Raw genomic sequence first — 24657 nt, 5'->3', positions numbered from 1 at the left:
ACCCAGCCAGCCAGGATTCGCGGCGGGAGGGATGGGGCGCCTCCCCCCCCAGCCAGAATTTTGGGGGGAGGGACGGGGCGCCTCCCCCCTACCTCGAATCACATTTCGTCAAAAGGTAAGTGACTTTTGTACATCCCTACCTGAGACTGAAAAGGATTCTCTTCCTCTGATACAGGACAACACCTCTACAGGGTGTCCAAGGACTGCCATAGTTATAGTGCATATGAATATGTCACTTGGTATTGTGATTTTAGGGTACCTCATATGAATTATATCCATACATCCCATATCTCTTTTAATTTGGAAGGTGTAATCCTGTGTAAATTACTCAGATATCCAGACTTAGATATGGATATCTAAATAAAGGGGCTGGTGTTGCAAGGGAATGGAAGTAGAAACAGGCGTGAGCAGAGAGACAGAGTGTTTGCTAAATGTCATACAACAGGCCAAAAAGTGACTCTCAGCCTGAGAGAAAGAAACATTTGAAGTATTTTAAAATGTTTTATGATAGCAAAGTCACAGGAAATGGATGAGTTATTAATATTTTTTACATTAACAAATACCTTTTTCTCTTCCTTAAACTAGAACATGAAATACCAATCTCGTCCTCTTCTTATAGGTCAGTTATGGGTTTGTCAGTCAAGTTCCTAAGGATAAACATAAGTTCCCATTTTCCTACCGGATGATACCAAAACAAGAACCTCCTTACCTGGGGATTGTCAAACTGCTCCTGCATTTCAGATGGACATGGATCGGTCTCATTGCTGCAGACAATGACAGTGGAGAAAGGTTCATGAGCTCTTTTGCACCTGTACTCGTAAAGAATGGAATTTGCATTGCCTTCTCCGAAAGCATTGTCATGCAGAACTTGGACAGAAGTTTCAACTTGATTTTGGCCTTAGTGGTCACTCAGGTCAATGTAGTTGTTTGTCAAGTGGACTCTCATTCTGTATTCGTGCTAGCAACACAGATAACAGTAGTTGAAAAGTACAAAAAATCAACTGTGGGGAAGGTCTGGATTGCAACAGCTCTGCAGGACCTCAGTGTGAGATTGCTTTACAGAATGGTGGATCTCCAGCACACTCATGTTTCTTTGTCCTTCACAGTCAAGACTAAAGAAAGCACACGCTATGACAATTTTGATGATTTTTTCTCTGCTATCGATCAGTTTGGGGAGACAGCATTTCATTGTTTCTCTTCCAGGCATGTGCTGTCTGTGAAAGTCTGGGAAAGATGCACAGAAAAAGAGGACAGGGAGAACCTGCCCCAGGAGGTGATTGAAAGTATCCTGTCTCAAGACACCTATAGTATTTACAACTCCATCCAGGCTGTGGCACAGAGTTTAGATGCTGCATATTCATCCCGACCGAATGGAATGGGGATGATGGGTGGAAACAGGCTGGGACTCCAAGGGCCACAGTCATGGCAGGTACTCCTTCTCCTTCACATTGAAAACATGTCATTTATTTATTACATTAACAGAACACCTTTCCCTAAGGAGCTCAAAACACATGGTTCTCCTCCCCATTTTTATCCTTACAAGAACCCTGTGAGGTAGGTTAGGCTGAGAGCTGGTGACTGGCCCAAAGCCACCAAGTGGATCACTGCAGATTTGAATGCAGGTTGGGGCAGGGATTTGTGGTCCAACAGGTGTCCCAATCAGCAATCCTCCCATTGTGAGTGTTTGCCCTTGAGAAAAGGTGGTCAGGACCAAATGGCAGTTCTGCTCCTCAATAATCCATCTACCAGAGCTAGCCAGGGGAATTTCAGATGTAGTGTTGGAATCCTCTAAGCTGATTGTGTTGGCTCACTTTGACATTCATACAGTAGCTGTCCTTTGGGGAGCGGTTTAGGACTTTTTGGCTGTCTTAGATGATATCAGGATTACTCATGTAGGAGGATACATTCTGGATCTCATTTCTGGACTAGATGGGATGATGGTCATGTGGGGATGGAGGTACAGAATGTGGTCTGTTTGTCATGCCTGTTTGGGTTTTGAAACTTCACAAAGAACTTCGAAGACTGACAAGACTTACAATTGCCCAACTTTGCCTAATAATAAGACCACCTTCTGCTGTCAGAATTCTCTTTGGGATGCAAAATTGAGCTTATATGACCCATACTCTTGTGTTTCTCCACAATGGCAAAACAGAAAAGGGAAACCCAAGAGACTATTGTGAATGTAAACAATGAAAATATTCATAGCCACAATGAGCCTGGAAGAATCACTGGAAATTAGAGCTCCAAGTGGGCAGAGCCAAGATGGAGAGCAGGATTTCCTGTTTCCTAAATCTGTGTGTGTTTTCTATATCATTTTAGCTTCACCCTTTCCTGAGAAACTTCCGCCTTCACAATATTTCCACAAATGGAGCTTATTTGGATGAGGATGGGGAGCTGGCAGCCGACTTTGATATTGTGAACTGGGTGATGTTTCCCAACAAGTCCAGTGCTGGCGTGAAAGCTGGGAGTATAGAGAGAGAGGCTTCCCCAAATCTAATGTTCTCCGTTGATCAGAATGCCATTGTGTGGCCCAAGTCGTTCAATCAGGTAGGAGAAACCACTAGTTCCCTTTGGTTCCCTTTAATACCTCTTTCTAGGCAATCCTGCTCAGTGATGTATTGGGTTTAATGGACGTGTCTCCCAGGTAGGTGAGTACAGTATTGCAGATCTAACCTCTATTCGTTTGTTGAGTTTTATGCATAATACTTAAAGAATGTGATTCCTATCCAGTTAGCTGATAGTGATATCATAGGGAATGTGCATAGAAACAGGATTTCTGTCCCATTACTTTACAAATAGAAAGGGGAATGGCTTCATTTTAAGGACCTCCAAAGATAGACAGAGGTTCAGAGTTATCTTTCTCTGGATTGGATGGCCAGTTCCTATAGCTGAAGAGTGGGGTGCGGTGAAACTCTTGGGTCTCAGCAGCAACAGGACAAATGCGCATTATTAAACGGAGGCTTTTGCAGTCTGTCGCCAATGGCAAGGCATGGACCTAAGCAGCCAGCTGGACCAGTTTGGGCTGGGCAAAATAAGCAGTAGATAAGCTAGAGAGCCACAGTATCCTGCACCGTTTAGGACCCATCTTTTCTTGGTTTGTGTGAGGATGAGCAAGATCCTAAGGTTTGTCTCTCCCCGTGAGAGATCAGCTGGATCTCTTGTCATTGAACCTGGATTGACTAAGGCTGGATCTACACAGAAGCGGTATGAGAAGCACTTTCCGGCTATATTCAGATTTTCATGAAATCGGTGTTGGCCAGCAGTGGCACATGAAGCAAGACAAGCAGAGTACACAGTACCTAAAAACCCACTTTCATAGGTCAAACTGCACTTTAATCCCCCTTATTTGGGGGTTAGATGGGTGGAGTTCAGTGAGTAGAACTGAACGTTATTAACTGTGTAAGTGCTGCTCAGAGAATGAGAGAGGTTTGTTCCCTGCCCCTCTCCATGCTCCCCTGCTCAGGGAAGTTCAATGGAAGCACTGAATTCAGCCCACACCTTTCCCCTTTCATCCACCACTGGGAAATTGTGAAAGATTTAAGCAGAGCTCCTGCCTTGTTCTGAATGGGGAAAACAGGTTACCTTTGTGAATTGGTAAAGCAAACTAATTTGCTATTGTGAACACTTGAAACACTGCTACAGCGCTATTCTGAATGGGGAAAACAGGCTATTTTTGTGAATGGGTAAAGCAGACTAATTTGCTATTGTGAATGCTTGAAACACTGCTTCTACGCTATTCTGAATGGGGAAAACAGGCTATTTTTGTGAATGGGTAAAGCAAACTAATTTGCTATTGTGAATGCTTGAAACACTGCTTCTGCGCTATTCTGAATGGGGAAAACAGGCTATTTTTGTGAATGGGTAAAGCAAACTAATTTGCTATTGTGAATGCTTGAAACACTGCTTCTGCGCTATTCTGAATGGGGAAAACAGGCTATTTTTGTGAATGGGTAAAGCAGACTAATTTGCTATTGTGAACACTTGAAACACTGCTACTGCGCTATTCTGAATGGGGAAAACAGGCTATTTTTGTGAATGGGTAAAGCAAACTAATTTGCTATTGTGAATGCTTGAAACACTGCTTCTGCGCTATTCTGAATGGGGAAAACAGGCTATTTTTGTGAATGGGTAAAGCAAACTAATTTGCTATTGTGAATGCTTGAAACACCGCCTCTGTGCTATTCTGAATGGGGAAAACAGGCTATTTTTGTGTATGGGTAAAGCAGGGGTGAAATGGGTGAAAGAGTGCTACTTTATTTATTTATTTATTTATTTATTAAATTTATTAATCGCCCATCTGACTGGTCACCCAGCCACTCTGGGCGATGTACAACTCACCATAAAACAATTTAAAACAATAAAATTTTACCATAATTTTTTTTTTTTTTAAATACCCTAACCCACCCCAAATGCCTGCCTGAACAACCACGTTTTTAATGCACGACGGAAGCTCATTAAAGAGGGGGCATGAATACTGCGCTATTCTAGGAGGCCGAGTCTCTCTCTCCCCCCTTGCCCAGGTGGCTTTGGATAGGCTGCTCACCCCCCCCACACACACACACACACATTTCCAAGCCAGCAGATGTAACAGGTGGTGATGAAGCAGCAGCTGTGATAGCAGCCAAAGGCTTGGCACCAGAGGAAGCAGGAAGGCAAGGACAGCAGGAGGAAAAGGGAGAAGCCAAGGACACACAAAAGCTTTGTTCTTAGGCAGCCGCTTGCTGGGGCGAGGCTGGAGCCTAAAACACAGAAGATTTAAAATCTCCTGTAATCCAAGGTTAAAACGTCTCCTGCTAGAAATTAGGGGAGGCTCCACAAACACACGAGCACATGCGCGCGCGCGCACATACATGCACACACAGACACGGACACAGAGAGGAGGTCCTGTTCTCTTTCATTATCACCCTTTTATAAAAAATAACACCTCTGATAAAACATAATGAAGAGATATTAGAAGTATTAAGAATATATTTAAAATGAGTCATGCAGTAAGAAAAAACCCATGGCCAGCACTGTCTTAAAAAGTCTAATTGTTCTTTAAGTTTAGGGCCTAGAAGCCCATGGGACCAAAAGCCCATCTGAAGTGGCACACATGATTCTCTTCAAAAGGCTCTCTCTTTCATTCTCCTTCTAGACCCCATCTTCAACTCTTTTCCCACACCATCCAAAAACTTACCAATCTCCTGGTTTTTCATAACTACAAAATATTACCTCTACAGTCTGAGAGTAGTTGTATATGATGGCTTCCTTGTTTTGGCTTCCTATTTTGGTTCCATCTTCTCTAGGCACCAACTGAAGGAAAACATGTCCTTAGCCATGCAAGCCAAATATACAAGCAGACATGTTTTGAGAAACACAAAGCAGGAGAAAGTTCAAATCATTCAATTCATGACTCATCATGGCATCACATAGGCCAACGTCCACTGGTATGAAGCATGTACCACTTATATTTATCCATTCAGGATGCAGTCCTATGGAGACAGACATCAGCCTCCAAACATCTATGCCAATGCAGGGCAACCAGAGCCCAGAGGGGATCCTCTCCTACGTGCTCCAGCCACCCTGCATTTTCTGCTAGATGTTCGATTTTCCACGTCTAGCTGGGGTCATCACAGCAGGAGGGGGGGAGGCTGTGTTGCACATTAGAAGCCGTGAAAAGAGGCTTCCACGGTCTCCTCCCCTCCCTGCCCCCAGCACCGCACCCTTTTTGCCCGTTCTAAATGCAGAGAACATGCCGGCACGGAAAGAACTGCATCTGCTATGTGGGGGAGGGGGAGAGGAGTGCAGTTCCCAGAAAACAAAAAATCCTATGACTCTTCAGACAATGTCTAGTGGCCATAGGACTGCTCCCTTACTGATTTCCATCCTTCCCCATGCGGGAGGGTAAGGTGACGCCTCAGTGTCAGTTTTCTGAATCTAATCACTTATTCAACCTATTAGTGGGACGAGACTTTGCCATGAGTTCTGCACTGCTTATTTGAGCGGTGTGACTCAAGCTTCAGCACCAATTCATTATCTGACGATGGTCCAATGCATTTGACCAGTGGCCTTCTTTGGGGCAATGTGGACATGGGTGTCAGGGTGGACACTGAGCCCATAGAATCCCAGAGTAGTTCTGATTCGGAGGAAGAGCAGTCGCTCCTGGGAGAGGAGCGCGCCCCTTTTTTCCAGGGCCTGCAGCTGACAGAGATTCCTCCCACCAACATTCCTAGATTAGAAGCAGTCCAGGGAGTGACCCAGCACCAATAGCAGACTGGTTGGATGCGCGGCGCAGATGCAGAGAGCAGCGCCAAATGGAGAGCGCGGAAAGGAGGCGTAGCGCCCGGTTGGCGCTCAAAGAACGGTTGCGCCCAGAGGATCCAAGGGAAAAGGGGAGGGATTCTCCCTAGTCCTTATATTCAGGGGTCTGCCAGTAATTGCCTTTCAAAAGGGGACCAACTGTTCCAAATTAGGGCATAGGGATGCTGCTGCTCAGATCTAGTTGCTACCTGTAGAGTTGTAAGTTGTAAAAGAAGAATAAAGCTTTGAAAAAAATCCCTTTGTCTGCGTCTGGACTTGGCTACTGGATTAGACTGAGAGAGCCCTCCAAGGAGCCCTTGCCAATGGGTGACCTGGCAGACATTATTTACTTTAACTTCTAAAATCCCTCATCCAAGGCTCCTGAGAAAATTTAGCAGTCACAAAATGTTAAGTGGAGAGGTCCGCTTATGGATTTGTAACTGCAGAGTAGGAATGAATAGTCAATTCTCGCAATGGAGAATGTAAAAAGCGGTGTCCCACAAAGACCTGTACAGTCCAGTGCTTTTAACTCATGAATAAATGATCTGGAACTAGGAGCAAGCAGTGAGGTGGCCAAGTTTGCTGAGGACACCAAATTCTTAAAGATGGTTAAAACCAACAGGGATGCTTGTTTTAGCAAACATCCCTGTTTTTTAAAAGGATCTCTCCAAACCAGGAGAATTGGCATTAAAATGGCAAATGCAGTTCCATGTGATGAACAAATGTAAAGTGATGCACAGCAAATGATCCCAACTTTACATATGCTGTGATGGGATCTGAACTAGTTGTCCTTCTATGGCTGGTTCAGGCTCAGCTTAGGTCAAATTATGGGGCAACTACAAGTTAGCAGACAGGCAAAAGGGTCTAAATCAGGTGATTCCTAACTGACAGATTTTGCTTGATGTGCCTTCTCTTTATGGTTAGACCATGCCCTTTTCTAGATGCACTGAAAGTTGCTGGCCTGGATACACCAAGCTGATTAAGGAAGGAGAGCTGGTCTGCTGCTACGATTGTGTCCCATGTACAGAAGGAACGATCTCCACTCGGGAAGGTTGGTGATTCCATAGCAAGAAGCTGCCCTTATGGAATAAAACAAACATCCACTGACACATGTTCTGGGAAGATTTGAGAGGAGTGGTTCAGCAGTTATTAAGCTTTCCCTGCCGCATGAAAGCCTCTGGCAGCAACTGCTGACAAAGTTATGTCGGGCATTCTCAGTCTCACTCTGAAGCTAGAATGCTGCCCATGTTTTCAGAGGCATTCTATTACAAAGGGCTACTGTGTGCCATGATTATTTCTGTAGTTTGGGAATGTGACCTCTCAAGGTGAGACTACTCATTACTACATGGATTGGGACCCTAGCTGGTGGAGGGGGTAGGGAGACTAACCCTATCCCCCCTGCTCTTGTCCCAATCTGGATCAGCACCCTCCCTGATGTCTCCAATTTAGATTGCAAAAATGGCATCCATTTGTAAGGTAAATTGCAGACGTAGGGCAAAAGTTAGACCCCTACCCACCACTCTAGGATCCTGATCCAGATGTGGTCCCATGAGCTTGATTTTGAGTTAAGAAAAAGGGGGGGGGGAAACCCTACCTACTTCTTTAAAGTAACGTGCAGTTAGAGCCTCGGGGAATTTAGTGGGGCAGGGCATGTGTAGAATAAACTGGGGAGCGGGGGGGAAGGATCAGGGCCTCACACCACTTTCTGAAAGCAGAAACGCAACACAGGGACCCTAATCCTTGCTCTTATTTCAGAGTGGTGAGAAAAGGACAAGCAAGGATCACGTCTCACACTACAGGTAAATTCACACATTACACTGAATGTGCATTCACATTCTGTGCACACTTATAAGAATGGTTATGAAAATCTAGCCCCGCTCAGTCATTCTTGTCATGTGTAAGCTCTACACATGAGGAAATCATTTATGTTGCCTCAGGCCGCATGGAGGAATGGCAGGATAGGAATACAAAATTAATAAGAAGGTCATTAAGATTTTTAATAAGAACCAAATTTCACCAGACCCTGTGCACAACAGCCACATTGTATTCTGGGGACAAAGGTAATAGGAATATTTATCTGAACTAATCCACAATTCAGTTTTTAATCTTCTGTTAACTGAGGCTGCCTTATGCTGAGCAAGACCATTGGACTGTCATTGGACCAACATTGTCTATATTGACTGGCAGAGACTCTCCATTGCCCCAGTCCTTCTATCTGGGATCCTTCTAAAGTGGTGATGCTCAGACTGAACCTGCAACCTTCAGAAGGAAGGACATATCCCCTTCCACTGCATGCAAGGAAAGTCCTGCTGGTTCCCATCAATGGGCCATTTTGTCTACCTTCCCATTTCCCACAGTGGCCAACCAGGCACCTCTCAGAAACCCATAAGTAGGACATGAAGGCAAGAGTCCTTTTCTGTTGTTGCTTCCAGCAGCCAACATTCAATGGCTCTGTACCTGAAGGTTGCATGCAGCCATTCTAATTACAAGCCACTGACAGACCTACCCTCCATCCATTTATCTAATTCCTTTTTTAAAGCTAGAACCATCACCTCATATTGTGGCACTGAATTTGGAAATGTGGCCTTCTTCGATCCCTAATACTAGGGATGTACGAAAGTCACTTACCGTTTCGCGGATCTGCTTCGCGGTGGGTGGGGAGGCACTCCGTCCCTCCCTCCAGAATCCTCGACGGGGGGGGACGCGCTCCGTCCCTCCCCCCGGAGTCATGCCCGGCCAGCTCTGCTCCGCAGGGATTCCGCGGAGCCTCCGGCAGGCTCTGCCCACAGCTGACATCCGGCCGCTGGGCAGCAGGGACGCAAATGGCAGTGGCCGTAGCCGCCGCCGTTTGCATCCCTGTACTTAACTGTGATAAGCTACGTAAATATTTACCTAGCCTATCACGGCAAAGTAAAAAAAAACATGTACGCAAATGGCGGCGGCTACAGCAGGCGCCATTTGCGTTCGCTATTTTTCGCCGTTCTAGCCTACGTAAATATTTACAGACTACAACGGCTAAAAATAGCGAATGCAAAAGGCGGCTGCCGTAGTCGCCGCCATTTGCGTACGCTGTGCCCAGCCGTGGCTGGCCAGGAGACCAGCCGCACCGCTGCCACCACGCCGCCTCCGCTGCCGCACCCGCCACCCACTCGCCGCCGCACCCGCCACCCCCCCGCCGCCGCACCCGCCACGCCCACCACCACACGTGCTGCCCCCACCGCCGCTAATTTGCTATTGTGAATGCTTGAAACACTGCTTCTGCGCTATTCTGAATGGGGAAAACAGGCTATTTTTGTGAATGGGTAAAGCAGACTAATTTGCTATTGTGAACACTTGAAACACTGCTACTGCGCTATTCTGAATGGGGAAAACAGGCTATTTTTGTGAATGGGTAAAGCAAACTAATTTGCTATTGTGAATGCTTGAAACACTGCTTCTGCGCTATTCTGAATGGGGAAAACAGGCTATTTTTGTGAATGGGTAAAGCAAACTAATTTGCTATTGTGAATGCTTGAAACACCGCCTCTGTGCTATTCTGAATGGGGAAAACAGGCTATTTTTGTGTATGGGTAAAGCAGGGGTGAAATGGGTGAAAGAGTGCTACTTTATTTATTTATTTATTTATTAAATTTATTAATCGCCCATCTGACTGGTCACCCAGCCACTCTGGGCGATGTACAACTCACCATAAAACAATTTAAAACAATAAAATTTTACCATAATTTTTTTTTTTTTTAAATACCCTAACCCACCCCAAATGCCTGCCTGAACAACCACGTTTTTAATGCACGACGGAAGCTCATTAAAGAGGGGGCATGAATACTGCGCTATTCTAGGAGGCCGAGTCTCTCTCTCCCCCCTTGCCCAGGTGGCTTTGGATAGGCTGCTCACCCCCCCCACACACACACACACACATTTCCAAGCCAGCAGATGTAACAGGTGGTGATGAAGCAGCAGCTGTGATAGCAGCCAAAGGCTTGGCACCAGAGGAAGCAGGAAGGCAAGGACAGCAGGAGGAAAAGGGAGAAGCCAAGGACACACAAAAGCTTTGTTCTTAGGCAGCCGCTTGCTGGGGCGAGGCTGGAGCCTAAAACACAGAAGATTTAAAATCTCCTGTAATCCAAGGTTAAAACGTCTCCTGCTAGAAATTAGGGGAGGCTCCACAAACACACGAGCACATGCGCGCGCGCGCACATACATGCACACACAGACACGGACACAGAGAGGAGGTCCTGTTCTCTTTCATTATCACCCTTTTATAAAAAATAACACCTCTGATAAAACATAATGAAGAGATATTAGAAGTATTAAGAATATATTTAAAATGAGTCATGCAGTAAGAAAAAACCCATGGCCAGCACTGTCTTAAAAAGTCTAATTGTTCTTTAAGTTTAGGGCCTAGAAGCCCATGGGACCAAAAGCCCATCTGAAGTGGCACACATGATTCTCTTCAAAAGGCTCTCTCTTTCATTCTCCTTCTAGACCCCATCTTCAACTCTTTTCCCACACCATCCAAAAACTTACCAATCTCCTGGTTTTTCATAACTACAAAATATTACCTCTACAGTCTGAGAGTAGTTGTATATGATGGCTTCCTTGTTTTGGCTTCCTATTTTGGTTCCATCTTCTCTAGGCACCAACTGAAGGAAAACATGTCCTTAGCCATGCAAGCCAAATATACAAGCAGACATGTTTTGAGAAACACAAAGCAGGAGAAAGTTCAAATCATTCAATTCATGACTCATCATGGCATCACATAGGCCAACGTCCACTGGTATGAAGCATGTACCACTTATATTTATCCATTCAGGGTGCAGTCCTATGGAGACAGACATCAGCCTCCAAACATCTATGCCAATGCAGGGCAACCAGAGCCCAGAGGGGATCCTCTCCTACGTGCTCCAGCCACCCTGCATTTTCTGCTAGATGTTCGATTTTCCACGTCTAGCTGGGGTCATCACAGCAGGAGGGGGGGAGGCTGTGTTGCACATTAGAAGCCGTGAAAAGAGGCTTCCACGGTCTCCTCCCCTCCCTGCCCCCAGCACCGCACCCTTTTTGCCCGTTCTAAATGCAGAGAACATGCCGGCACGGAAAGAACTGCATCTGCTATGTGGGGGAGGGGGAGAGGAGTGCAGTTCCCAGAAAACAAAAAATCCTATGACTCTTCAGACAATGTCTAGTGGCCATAGGACTGCTCCCTTACTGATTTCCATCCTTCCCCATGCGGGAGGGTAAGGTGACGCCTCAGTGTCAGTTTTCTGAATCTAATCACTTATTCAACCTATTAGTGGGACGAGACTTTGCCATGAGTTCTGCACTGCTTATTTGAGCGGTGTGACTCAAGCTTCAGCACCAATTCATTATCTGACGATGGTCCAATGCATTTGACCAGTGGCCTTCTTTGGGGCAATGTGGACATGGGTGTCAGGGTGGACACTGAGCCCATAGAATCCCAGAGTAGTTCTGATTCGGAGGAAGAGCAGTCGCTCCTGGGAGAGGAGCGCGCCCCTTTTTTCCAGGGCCTGCAGCTGACAGAGATTCCTCCCACCAACATTCCTAGATTAGAAGCAGTCCAGGGAGTGACCCAGCACCAATAGCAGACTGGTTGGATGCGCGGCGCAGATGCAGAGAGCAGCGCCAAATGGAGAGCGCGGAAAGGAGGCGTAGCGCCCGGTTGGCGCTCAAAGAACGGTTGCGCCCAGAGGATCCAAGGGAAAAGGGGAGGGATTCTCCCTAGTACTTATATTCAGGGGTCTGCCAGTAATTGCCTTTCAAAAGGGGACCAACTGTTCCAAATTAGGGCATAGGGATGCTGCTGCTCAGATCTAGTTGCTACCTGTAGAGTTGTAAGTTGTAAAAGAAGAATAAAGCTTTGAAAAAAATCCCTTTGTCTGCGTCTGGACTTGGCTACTGGATTAGACTGAGAGAGCCCTCCAAGGAGCCCTTGCCAATGGGTGACCTGGCAGACATTATTTACTTTAACTTCTAAAATCCCTCATCCAAGGCTCCTGAGAAAATTTAGCAGTCACAAAATGTTAAGTGGAGAGGTCCGCTTATGGATTTGTAACTGCAGAGTAGGAATGAATAGTCAATTCTCGCAATGGAGAATGTAAAAAGCGGTGTCCCACAAAGACCTGTACAGTCCAGTGCTTTTAACTCATGAATAAATGATCTGGAACTAGGAGCAAGCAGTGAGGTGGCCAAGTTTGCTGAGGACACCAAATTCTTAAAGATGGTTAAAACCAACAGGGATGCTTGTTTTAGCAAACATCCCTGTTTTTTAAAAGGATCTCTCCAAACCAGGAGAATTGGCATTAAAATGGCAAATGCAGTTCCATGTGATGAACAAATGTAAAGTGATGCACAGCAAATGATCCCAACTTTACATATGCTGTGATGGGATCTGAACTAGTTGTCCTTCTATGGCTGGTTCAGGCTCAGCTTAGGTCAAATTATGGGGCAACTACAAGTTAGCAGACAGGCAAAAGGGTCTAAATCAGGTGATTCCTAACTGACAGATTTTGCTTGATGTGCCTTCTCTTTATGGTTAGACCATGCCCTTTTCTAGATGCACTGAAAGTTGCTGGCCTGGATACACCAAGCTGATTAAGGAAGGAGAGCTGGTCTGCTGCTACGATTGTGTCCCATGTACAGAAGGAACGATCTCCACTCGGGAAGGTTGGTGATTCCATAGCAAGAAGCTGCCCTTATGGAATAAAACAAACATCCACTGACACATGTTCTGGGAAGATTTGAGAGGAGTGGTTCAGCAGTTATTAAGCTTTCCCTGCCGCATGAAAGCCTCTGGCAGCAACTGCTGACAAAGTTATGTCGGGCATTCTCAGTCTCACTCTGAAGCTAGAATGCTGCCCATGTTTTCAGAGGCATTCTATTACAAAGGGCTACTGTGTGCCATGATTATTTCTGTAGTTTGGGAATGTGACCTCTCAAGGTGAGACTACTCATTACTACATGGATTGGGACCCTAGCTGGTGGAGGGGGTAGGGAGACTAACCCTATCCCCCCTGCTCTTGTCCCAATCTGGATCAGCACCCTCCCTGATGTCTCCAATTTAGATTGCAAAAATGGCATCCATTTGTAAGGTAAATTGCAGACGTAGGGCAAAAGTTAGACCCCTACCCACCACTCTAGGATCCTGATCCAGATGTGGTCCCATGAGCTTGATTTTGAGTTAAGAAAAAGGGGGGGGGGAAACCCTACCTACTTCTTTAAAGTAACGTGCAGTTAGAGCCTCGGGGAATTTAGTGGGGCAGGGCATGTGTAGAATAAACTGGGGAGCGGGGGGGAAGGATCAGGGCCTCACACCACTTTCTGAAAGCAGAAACGCAACACAGGGACCCTAATCCTTGCTCTTATTTCAGAGTGGTGAGAAAAGGACAAGCAAGGATCACGTCTCACACTACAGGTAAATTCACACATTACACTGAATGTGCATTCACATTCTGTGCACACTTATAAGAATGGTTATGAAAATCTAGCCCCGCTCAGTCATTCTTGTCATGTGTAAGCTCTACACATGAGGAAATCATTTATGTTGCCTCAGGCCGCATGGAGGAATGGCAGGATAGGAATACAAAATTAATAAGAAGGTCATTAAGATTTTTAATAAGAACCAAATTTCACCAGACCCTGTGCACAACAGCCACATTGTATTCTGGGGACAAAGGTAATAGGAATATTTATCTGAACTAATCCACAATTCAGTTTTTAATCTTCTGTTAACTGAGGCTGCCTTATGCTGAGCAAGACCATTGGACTGTCATTGGACCAACATTGTCTATATTGACTTGCAGAGACTCTCCATTGCCCCAGTCCTTCTATCTGGGATCCTTCTAAAGTGGTGATGCTCAGACTGAACCTGCAACCTTCAGAAGGAAGGACATATCCCCTTCCACTGCATGCAAGGAAAGTCCTGCTGGTTCCCATCAATGGGCCATTTTGTCTACCTTCCCATTTCCCACAGTGGCCAACCAGGCACCTCTCAGAAACCCATAAGTAGGACATGAAGGCAAGAGTCCTTTTCTGTTGTTGCTTCCAGCAGCCAACATTCAATGGCTCTGTACCTGAAGGTTGCATGCAGCCATTCTAATTACAAGCCACTGACAGACCTACCCTCCATCCATTTATCTAATTCCTTTTTTAAAGCTAGAACCATCACCTCATATTGTGGCACTGAATTTGGAAATGTGGCCTTCTTCGATCCCTAATACTAGGGATGTACGAAAGTCACTTACCGTTTCGCGGATCTGCTTCGCGGTGGGTGGGGAGGCACTCCGTCCCTCCCTCCAGAATCCTCGACGGGGGGGGACGCGCTCCGTCCCTCCCCCCGGAGTCATGCCCGGCCAGCTCTGCTCCGCAGGGATTCCGCGGAGCCTCCGGCAGGCTCTGCCCACAGCTGACATCCGGCCGCTGGGCAGCAGGGACGCAAATGGCAGTGGCCGTAGCCGCCGCCGTTTGCATCCCTGTACTTAACTGTGATAAGCTACGTAAATATTTACCTAGCCTATCACGGCAAAGTAAAAAAAAACATGTACGCAAATGGCGGCGGCTACAGCAGGCGCCATTTGCGTTCGCTATTTTTCGCCGTTCTAGCCTACGTAAATATTTACAGACTACAACGGCTAAAAATAGCGAATGCAAAAGGCGGCTGCCGTAGTCGCCGCCATTTGCGTACGCTGTGCCCAGCCGTGGCTGGCCAGGAGACCAGCCGCACCGCTGCCACCACGCCGCCTCCGCTGCCGCACCCGCCACCCACTCGCCGCCGCACCCGCCACCCCCCCGCCGCCGCACCCGCCACGCCCACCACCACACGTGCTGCCCCCACCGCCGCACCTTCTGCCGCCGCCCCCGCTGCACCTTCCGCTGCCGCCGCTGCCCCCACTGCCACCCCCACTGCCTCAGCCGCCGCACCTGCTGCCGCCGCACCTGCCGCCACCGCCCCACTGCCACCCCAGCCGCCGCCGCACCTTCCGCCGCCACCCTCACCGCCACAGCCGCTGCACCTTCCACCGCCGCACCTGCCGCTCCCGCCGCCACACCTTCCGCCGCCGCGCCGCCGCATCCGCCCCAGGTAAGTGCCATCCCGGGGGATTCCACGGGGCGGGAGGGGGGGCAAGAGGCCATTCCGCCACAGATTCCAGGGGGCCAAGTGCCAGTGCATTCGGCCTCACTGGAATCGGTGGCGGAATTCTCCGCCATCCCTACCTAGTAGATCCCTACCTAGTAGAACCTCAGCTACAAATGTTAACTAACTGCAAGCTTAGAAAGGGAGAATTAAAGCAATTCATAGCTCTGTATTGACAAGAACCATTGTACAGGACTAACTACTGGAAGAGTCTGCTTAGAAATAGGGATGTATGAAAGTCACTCACCTTTTAACGAAATTGATTCGCGGTGGGGGGGAGGCGCTCTGTCCCTCCCCCCAAAATTCTGGCCGGGGGGGATGCGCTCCGTCCCTCCCCCCCCGAATCCTGGCCGGCCGGGTCCGCAAATGGTGGCGGTCATAGCTGCTGCCGTTTGCGTCCCTGCAGTCAGCCGTGATAGGCTACGTAAATGTTTACGTAGCCCATCACGGCTGAGTAAAAAAAAAAAATGCGCGTATGCAAATGGCGGCGTCCATGGGCGCCGCCATTTGTGTTCCTTATTTTGGCACGTTTTAGTCTACGTAAACATTTATGTAGACTACGGCAAAAATAAGGGGAACGCAACTAGCATAGCATCTACTCTATTTGCGTTCCCCTTATTTTCGCCATAGTCTACGTAAATGTTTACGTAGACTAAGACGTGACAAAATAAGGAACGCAAATGGCGGCACCCATGGGCGCCACCATTTGCGTACGCGCGTTTTTGTTTTGTTTTTTAGTCAGCCGTGATAGGCTACCGAAACATTTACGTAGCCTATCATGGTGTTTTTTAAAATTTAGCCGTGATAGGCTACGTAAATCTTTATGTAGCCTATCACGTTTTTTTGTTTTATTTTTTTTTAAACTTGGAAATGGCTGTGGCGGCAGCCGGTGGGAAGACCGGCAGCCGCCGCCACCGAACTGCCGCTGGAGCCACCACCGGAGCCTCCGCCGCCAGGAAGATTCGCCGAAGGTAAGTCCCGTCCCGGGAGGGGCGGGAGGGGCAGACCATTTTGCCACCGATTTCAGGGGGCCGAATGCGCTGGCATTCAGCCTCCCCGAGATTCGTGGTGAAATTCTCTGACATTCCTACTTAGAAACAGAAAAAAGTGCACACTAGCTTCCCTTTGGGCTCAGTTCAGGCTCAAGTTTTAGCAATAAAGAGCAGTTCATTAAATAAAGCAAGTTTAAGAGTTCAGCTTATCATTCAGTTTTTTAAAAGAAACACACTGAAAAAAGACTCAGTCCAAGCCGCATCCTTCCCAAATCACCTACCCTTTGTCTGCTGTCCCCTCCAAAGACCCACTGAATGGAGCATCTCCCCTAAATAGGTCCCCCATTCACTATTCTCTGTAGTCCTCCTTCCGAAATATGAATCTCCATTCCCTGGGGGGCCAACTGACCTACATTCCCTGCCACTGGAAGCTAGTGCTCATCAGGAGTTCACACACAGCCTCCCTTGCTTTTCAAATGAGGCCCTCCAATCAGATTGGCTGCAGCAGCAGTTGGGCCTATCTGTATAAGGAGGCAGGCTTGCAAGGGACACAGCTCTCCAAGCGCTAGGAGCCGCAGTGGCAAAGTGTCTCAGCCCCAGTGACAAAGCATCAGCAAACAAGCGAGTTAAACACACATGTTTAACTGTTTAACCTGTTTAACAAGTTTAGCAACAGAGCGAGGAAGACAACGTAGTCGACTTTCCTCTCTCTATGCATAGTAAGTAACTGTAAATCAATAATTATAAATAAATTCCTGACCTCCTAGTAACAACTCATAACTGGTCTTTTATTTGGGTGTGTTTTCCAGGTAAAACACACCCAGATAAAAGACCAGTTATGAAGGCAGAAAGCCAGCAGGGCTGTGCGGGCTATCCAGTGTATTGCACTGAGTGTTACATGTACAAGTATCTGGCTGCTGGACAGAAGTCATGGGTGTGTGCCAGTGTAATGAGTGCCTGGCTCTCAGTGAACAACTTCGTTCCCTTGAGGTCAAGGTTGTTGACCTGTAGAAGCTAAGAGAGGCAGAGAGGTTGGTGGATGAGACCTTCAGGGACGTGTTAGCAGTGTCCACTTCCAGGGTGACAACTCCTCTGCTGTCACGGAGAATGTGGGTCTCAGGGAAGGAGGGCGTCATTCTGAGGAAGAGGGAAATGATCCCTTAGAAGGGGCCCATTCTTCGGAAGATGAACAAACATCCTCTCACACCGAGGATGTGCCTCCGGGGGGAGGGGGCTTGAGGTAATGGGAGATTTGATCATTAGACACTTAGACAGCTGCATTTGTGATGGGCGTGTAGACCACATGGTGAATCACCTGCCTGGTGCGAAGGTTGCAGATATCACACGCCATCTAGATAGCCTAGTAAATAGTGCCGGGGTGGAGTCAGCGGTCATGGTCCCTGTTGGTACCAATGATGTGGGAAAATGTGGTCGTGAGGTCCAAGAAGCCAAATTTAGGTTGTTAGGTAGCGGGCTGAAATCCAGGACCACCAAGCTGACTTTCTCTGAAATGCTACATGTTCCACGCACAGGGCCAGACAGACAGGTGAAGCTGAGGAGTCTCAATGCGTGGGTGAGACAGTGGTGCAGGGAGAAAGGGCTCAGATTGGTTAGGCACCAGGGAACCCTTTGGGAAAAGCTGGGACTGTACAAGAGGGGGCTCCATTTGAACCAAAATGAGAATTTTGCTGGTGCTGAACATAAAACAGGTGGCAGAGCAGCTTTTAAACTAAACACTGGGAGAAAGCCGGCAGGAGCTGGGAAGCATCTGGTTCACATTAAATCATCCCAAAGGGATGAAGAGGAAAATGCTCTTGATTGCCCAAATGTAGAAGGGGAGAAAATAGGCCATGAGTACATGGTAGAACAGACATCTGGGGAGGGACAACGTGAAGGCGTTTCTATGCAAATGCTAGATGCCTCCGAGCTAAAATGGGAGATTGGAGTGCCTGGTTTTAAATGAGAACCTGCATATTGTGGACACTACAGAAACAGGGTGGAACAGAGAGAACCAGTGGGATATGGTCATTGAAGATGAACTCTACAGGAAGGACAGGGAAGGTTATACTGAGGGAGTTGTTGCTCTCTGCATCAAAGAGGGCATAGTGTTGAGCAGACTAGAACACCTAAAAGGGGTAGACTCTTCCACAGAAGCACTGTGGGTGACAAGACTGGACTCTAAAATTGATTTAGTGCTAAGAATGTGCTATCGTCCCCCAGAGCAGAATGCTCAGAGAGACCTTGAGATGGAAAAAGAAACCAGGGCGTCCTCCAAACGAGGAAGTGTTGTAATAATGGGGGACTTCAATTACCACCAAATTGACTGGATAAATACATGTACCAGTCACAACAAAGAGGTTAAATTTCTCGATGCCCTAAAGAACTGTGACCTAGAACAGTTGGTCATAGAACCAATCAGAGAGGAGGTGACCTTGGATTTAATCTTAAGTGGTGTCACCCAAGACCTAGAATGAGATGTAAATGTCGTTCAACCATCTGGAAGCAGTGACCACAGTGCGATCAGATTTAATATACATTTAAGTGGAAAATTGCCCAGGAATACCAACAGTCACATTTGACTTCAAAAGAGGAAACTTCTCTAAAATAAGGTAACTGGTGAAAAGGAAGTTGAAAGGGGGAGTCAAGAGGGTTAAATCCCTTCAAAATGCTTGGACATTACTGAAAACCAGCATAACAGACGCTCAGCTAAAATGTATACCACAGGTTAGGAAAGGTAACACCAAGTCCAAGAGATCATCGGCATGGTAAATGAGCAGTGTCAAGGAAGATATTAGAGAAAAGAGGGCTTCCTACGGAAAATGGAAGTCTTGCCCAAGTGAGGAAAATGAAAGGGAGCACAAGCTTGCACAAAGGCGATGCAAGCAGACAATAAGGGAAGCAAAAAAGCAGTTTGAAGAGCATATTGCTAACAATATCAAGGCCAACAATAAAGGATCCCTTAAATATATCAGAAGCAGGAAACCAGTTAGGGAGGCAGTTGGATCACTGGATGACAATGCAGCTAAAGGAGAACTGAAGGAGGACAAGGAGATTGCAGAGGAGGTGAATGGATTCTTCTCATTGGTCTTCACTGCAGAAGATATAGGACAGATACCTGTACCTGAACTGATGTTTTCAGGGACTCTGAGGAACTGAGGCAAATAGTGGTGACAAAAGATGACGTGCTCAACCTTACTGATAAACTGAAAGCAAATAAATCACGGGGCCCAGACGGTATCCATCCTAGAGTTCTCAAAGAACTCAAATGTGAAATTGCTAATCTTGTAACCAAAATATGCCCTGATATGCCTAAGATCAGCCTCTGTACCAGAGGACTCAAAGATGGCCAATGTAACACTATTTTTTTAAAAAATGGATACAGGGGGATCCAGGAAATTACAGGCCAGTTACCTTAATGTCTGTTCTGGGTAAATTGGATGAAAGCACTATTAAAGATAAAATTAGAAAGCATATAGAAGGACAAGCCCTGCTGGAAAAGACTCAGCACAGCTTCTGCAAAGGTAAGTCCTGTTTCACTATCCTTTTAGAGTTCCTGGAGAGTGTCAATAGACTTGTGGACAGGGTGATCTGGGACACATTGTCTACTTGGACTTCCAAAAGGCTTTTGTCAAGGTCCCTCATTGAAGACTCCTGAGCAAAGTTAGCAGTCATGGAATAAGAGGCGAGGTCCTCTTATGGATCAGTAACTGGTTAAAGAACAGAAAGCAGAGAGTAGGAATAAATGATAAATTCTCTCAATGGAGGGATGTAAATAATGGCGTCCCACAAGGATCTGTAGTGGGCCCAATGCTTTTCAACTTGTTCATAAAAGATCTGGAATTAGGAGTGAGCAGGGAAGTGGCCAAGTTTGCTGATGACACCTGATTATTTAGGGTGGTTAAAACAAAAAGTAATTGTGCAGAGCTCCAAAAGGATCTCTCCAAACTGGGGGAATGGGTATCCAAATGGGTATCCAAATCTCTCCAAACTGGGGGAATGGGAATCCAAATGGCAAATGTGGCTCAGTGTAAACAAGTATAAAGTGATGCATGGTGGGGCACAAAAACAAAAAACAACTTCCAGTATAGCCTGATGGGATCTGAGCTAGCAGTGTTCATGAAACAGATCTTGCGGTTGTGGTGGGCAACTCAATGAAGATGTGAAACCAGTGTGCAGCTGCTATAAAAAAGGCAAACTCGGTGTTAGGCATAATAAAGGAAGGAATTGAGAATAAAACTGCCAATATCATACTTGGAATACTCCATACAGTTCTGGCCCCAAAACCTAAAAAAAAGATATTCTAGAGCTGGGAAAAGGGCATAAAAGGGCAACAAAAAGAATCAAGGGGCTGGAGCATCTCCCCTCTGAGGGAAGGTTACAACTGATAGGGTTGTTCAGGTTGGAAAAAATAAGGGGAAGGGGAGACATGATAGAGGTCTACAGAATTATGCATGGTGTGGAGAATGTAGATAGGGAGACATTTTTCTCTCAAAATACTACAACCTCGGGTCATCTCATGAAGATGATGGGTGGGAGATTCAGCATAGATAAAAGAAAATACTTCTTCAGAAAGCGCATAGTTAAACTATGGTATTCGCTACCACAATGTGTAGTGATGGCCAACAACTTGGATGGCTTTAAAAGGGGGGTACATAAATTCCTGGAGGAAAAGACTATCAGAGGCTACTAGTCCTGATGGCTCTTTGCTTCCTCCAGAATCAGAGTCAGTAAGCCTATGTACACCAGTTTCTGGGGAACATGGGCAGGACAGTGCTATTGTACTCGTGGCCTGCTTATTGCTTCCTGGTTGACACCTGGTTGGTCCCTGTGTGAACAGAATGCTCAACTAGATGGAACCTTTGTCTTATCCAGCATTGCCCTTATTATGTTCTTACGTTGGTGGTTCATGCACCCCACTGCCCTCACCTTGCTCCTTTCGCATATAAGCTCTCAAAAATATCAACATACATTTTACAAAATGTAATAGACCACAGACTATTATGGGGGTAAGGTAGATGCTAGTCACACTGAAGTCCCTCTTGTTCTTTTCAGATGCCGACCAATGCAACAAGTGTCCAGATGATCAGCATCCAAACAAAGACCGAGATCAGTGTGTTCCTAAGCTTATCAACTTCCTCTCCTACAAAGAAACTCTGGGAATCATCCTAGCTCTCTTTGCCCTATTCTTCTCCATAACCACGGGTCTTCTCTTAGGCATCTTCATTAAATACCAAGAAACTCCAGTAGTCAAAGCCAACAACCGTGACCTCACCTACATGCTCCTTGTCTCCCTCCTGCTTTCCTTCTTGTCTGCCTTTCTATTCGTTGGTCGGCCCCAGAAGGTGGCCTGTCTTCTCCGACAAACTGCCTTCAGTATCATCTTCTCAGTTGCTGTCTCTTCTTTGTTGGCAAAAACTGTCACGGTGGTAATAGCATTTATGGCTACAAAGCCAGGGAACAGGATGAGGAGGTGGTTGGGGAAGAGTTTGGCAAACTCCATTATAATTTCTTGCTCTAGTGTTCAAGTGGGCATCTGCATGATCTGGCTGGGAATCTTTCCCCCATTTCCAGACTCTGACATGCACTCCCAGCCTGGGCAGATCATCCTGCAATGTAATGAAGGGTCTGTTGTCATGTTTTATACTGCCCTTGGCTACATGGGCTTTCTGGCTACCGTCTGTTTCACGGTGGCTTTCCTAGCCAGGAAGCTGCCTGGGGCATTCAACGAAGCCAAGTTGATAACTTTTAGCATGTTGGTGTTTTGCAGTGTGTGGGTGTCCTTTGTGCCAGCCTACCTGAGCACTAAGGGGAAATACATGGTGGCCGTGCAGGTCTTCTCCATCTTGGCTTCCAGTGTAGGGTTACTGGGTTGCATCTTCATCCCCAAATGTTACATTATTGTACTGAGGCCCGATCTGAATAAAAAACAGCATCTCAGGATGGAAGCTGAAGATGGCATCTGATTGTACAAACCATTTTTATACAGCATGGTGATAATAAACCCATTATACCAACCTTGTGAGTGAACGCCTTTTGAAAACTCTTCTAATAAATCTCTCTTCCCTCCAAATGCGTCACAAAAGAAGCTAGTCTTGAATGACCATGACAACTGCTTGACATGACAACAACCAGCACAAGCCATTTTCTTTTAAAGATTTACATGCAGTATTTTAACACCACCTGAGTCCTGAGTAGAATCATGCTAACAATCATATCAATATTAATTACGGATGTGCACCAAATAAAATATTTCCTTCAGGTCCCACTTTGGTGCCTCAGGAAGCAGGTTGCTTGCACTTGGATCTGCCTCACTTCATACAATCGAGACTTCATATGGCCCATAGACTATAATGGAGATATTAAGACATGGCTACAAATTGAAAGTTGCAGACCTTGTTCCCTTTTCTAATGGGACAAAGCTAGGGATGGTGCGGGCGACCAGTTGGAGCTCAACGTTCACTAATTTCTTGCTGGCTCAGCCTCCCAGGTGCCAATCCATGGCTCCCCATGCTTGCCCAACTCAGGTCGTCCTGAGTCGGGCAAGCACAAGGCCACCTGCTCCCTTGCCGAGCCGTCAGTTTGCATAAAAATGGCCTTTTTCGTAAATTCCATTTACACAAATAGAAGCCATAAATAGACCATTTATGCCTGTAATATTGCATAGGGATGTCGGAGAAATCTGCTGTGGATACAAATGAGGCCAGATTCTTTGGAATCCTGCCTCAGGAATCCGCAGCGGATCGGGACCACTTACCTCCACTCCAGGAGGACTGGAAGCGGAACGGCACTCGGCTGCTTCTTCCAGCCAGAGCCATTCGCCTCCTCCCTGTCCCTGCTAATTGCCATGTCTTAAAAAAAAAAAAAATGGCGATTGAGAGGATGTGCCCATAGACTTATACACAAATAGAGTCATGAATCTTGCATATAAGTCTATGTGTCCATAGGCTTATACGCAAGATTCATGGCTATATTTTGCGTATAAGTCTATGGGCACATGCGATCAGCAGGATGTGATCTCCTTTATTTTTTTTTTAAAGACATGGCAATCAGCAGGGACAGGGAGCAGGCGAACGGCTCTGGCTGGCAGGAGGGAAGGTAAGCGCCCCTAAGCCAGTTCCCCCCACGGAACCCAAGTGGAACAGAACCACTCTGGAGGATTCCAGGGGGGAGGAATGGATCACCTCCCCCCCCCCTCAGATTCCCCACCGGAACGGACGGTGGGGAATCCGTACATCCCTAATGTTGCATAAATGGCCCACTTACAGCTGCCATTTGTGTAGTTATTTATGAAAAAGGCTAAGCTGCCATTTTTATGCAAAATGGCAGCTCGGTGAGGGAGCAGGCAGCCGCGTGCCATGCACCGGGTGGCCACGGACTGCCCAGCAGCTTTCTGTGCATGGCAAGCAGGGTTGGGCAGCCAGCAGGGGTCCAGCGAGAAGCGCGTGGAGTGAGCTATGGTGAGTTCACTCATGCTTAAGCAAAGCATACTACATGGGGGGGTGCAGGGAGAGTATTAAACATTTGGGTGGAGCATAGAAAGGGATTCACTTCCACTCCTGCAGTTTTGGGGGTCAATGTATATGGAAATAGCATACATCACAGAGGTGTCCCATGGTAAATAAAATGCAAAATTTCAGATAGGCACAGGGTTAAGGATTTATGAGAGCAAAACAATTTCTGGTTTTTCTTTTGGTTTTCTACTCAGTTGACATCTACATACCTGCCAAAATCACTCTGAATGGAAGTAAAACGGAGAGCTCTAGAAAAGCTTTTCCCTGCTTGGTAGTGGGAGGTGTTAGTCACAAAAGTACACATCCTCTTCTTCTCCCCACCACCTCCTTAATTGGGGAGTTCGGATAGATACTCTGGATATATGCTATTGTTTTAAAGAGTCGGCCAGCCTGGATTTGTCAGAGTTCTCTCAGCCCTCTGAAGCTCTCCTGAATTTTCAGGATAAACCCAGTTCAATTTGGAATGCCTCAGAGAATACTTGCTTTGCCTTTGCTGTTGTTGTTTATTCGGTCAGTCACTTCCAACTCTTCGTGACTTCATGGACCAGCCCACGCCAGAGCTTCCGGTCGGCCGTCGCCACCCCCAGCTCCCCCAAGGTCAAGTCCGTCACCTCCAGAATATCATCCATCCATCTTGCCCTTGGTCAGCCCCTCTTTCCTTTGCCTTCTACTTTCCCTAGCATCAGCATCTTCTCCAGGGTGTCCTGTCTTCTCATGATGTGGCCAAAGT

At 46.8% G+C, this 24657-nt stretch overlaps 1 protein-coding gene across 1 annotated transcript; it reads left to right on the top strand.

Annotated features, from left to right (window-relative positions):
• Window positions 1-2346: 2346 nt before the first annotated feature.
• LOC146355473 (vomeronasal type-2 receptor 26-like) lies at window positions 2347-22428 on the top strand. Its single transcript, XM_084832556.1, has 4 exons — window positions 2347-2547; window positions 7204-7330; window positions 8035-8078; window positions 21469-22428. Exons 2-4 carry the CDS (start codon window positions 7299-7301, stop codon window positions 22377-22379), a joined length of 987 nt encoding a protein of 328 aa, XP_084688682.1. The 5' UTR covers window positions 2347-2547; window positions 7204-7298; the 3' UTR covers window positions 22380-22428.
• The last annotated feature ends 2229 nt before the right edge of the window (window positions 22429-24657 follow it).

The sequence above is a fragment of the Heloderma suspectum genome, chromosome 2 (genome assembly GCF_057233095.1).
Source record: "Heloderma suspectum isolate Gila_16-S chromosome 2, 16-S_ref, whole genome shotgun sequence".
NCBI classification, from domain to species: Eukaryota; Metazoa; Chordata; class Lepidosauria; order Squamata; family Helodermatidae; genus Heloderma; species Heloderma suspectum.
This window is presented reverse-complemented; position numbering and strand designations above follow the sequence as displayed.

Coding starts and splice junctions, on each gene's coding strand:
- LOC146355473 (XM_084832556.1), top strand. CDS start 7,299: ATGTACAGAAGGAACGATCTCCACTCGGGAAG. Junction 7,331..8,034: donor AACGATCTCCACTCGGGAAG/GTTGGTGATTCC, acceptor CTCTTATTTCAG/AGTGGTGAGAAAAGGACAAG. Junction 8,079..21,468: donor GATCACGTCTCACACTACAG/GTAAATTCACAC, acceptor TGTTCTTTTCAG/ATGCCGACCAATGCAACAAG.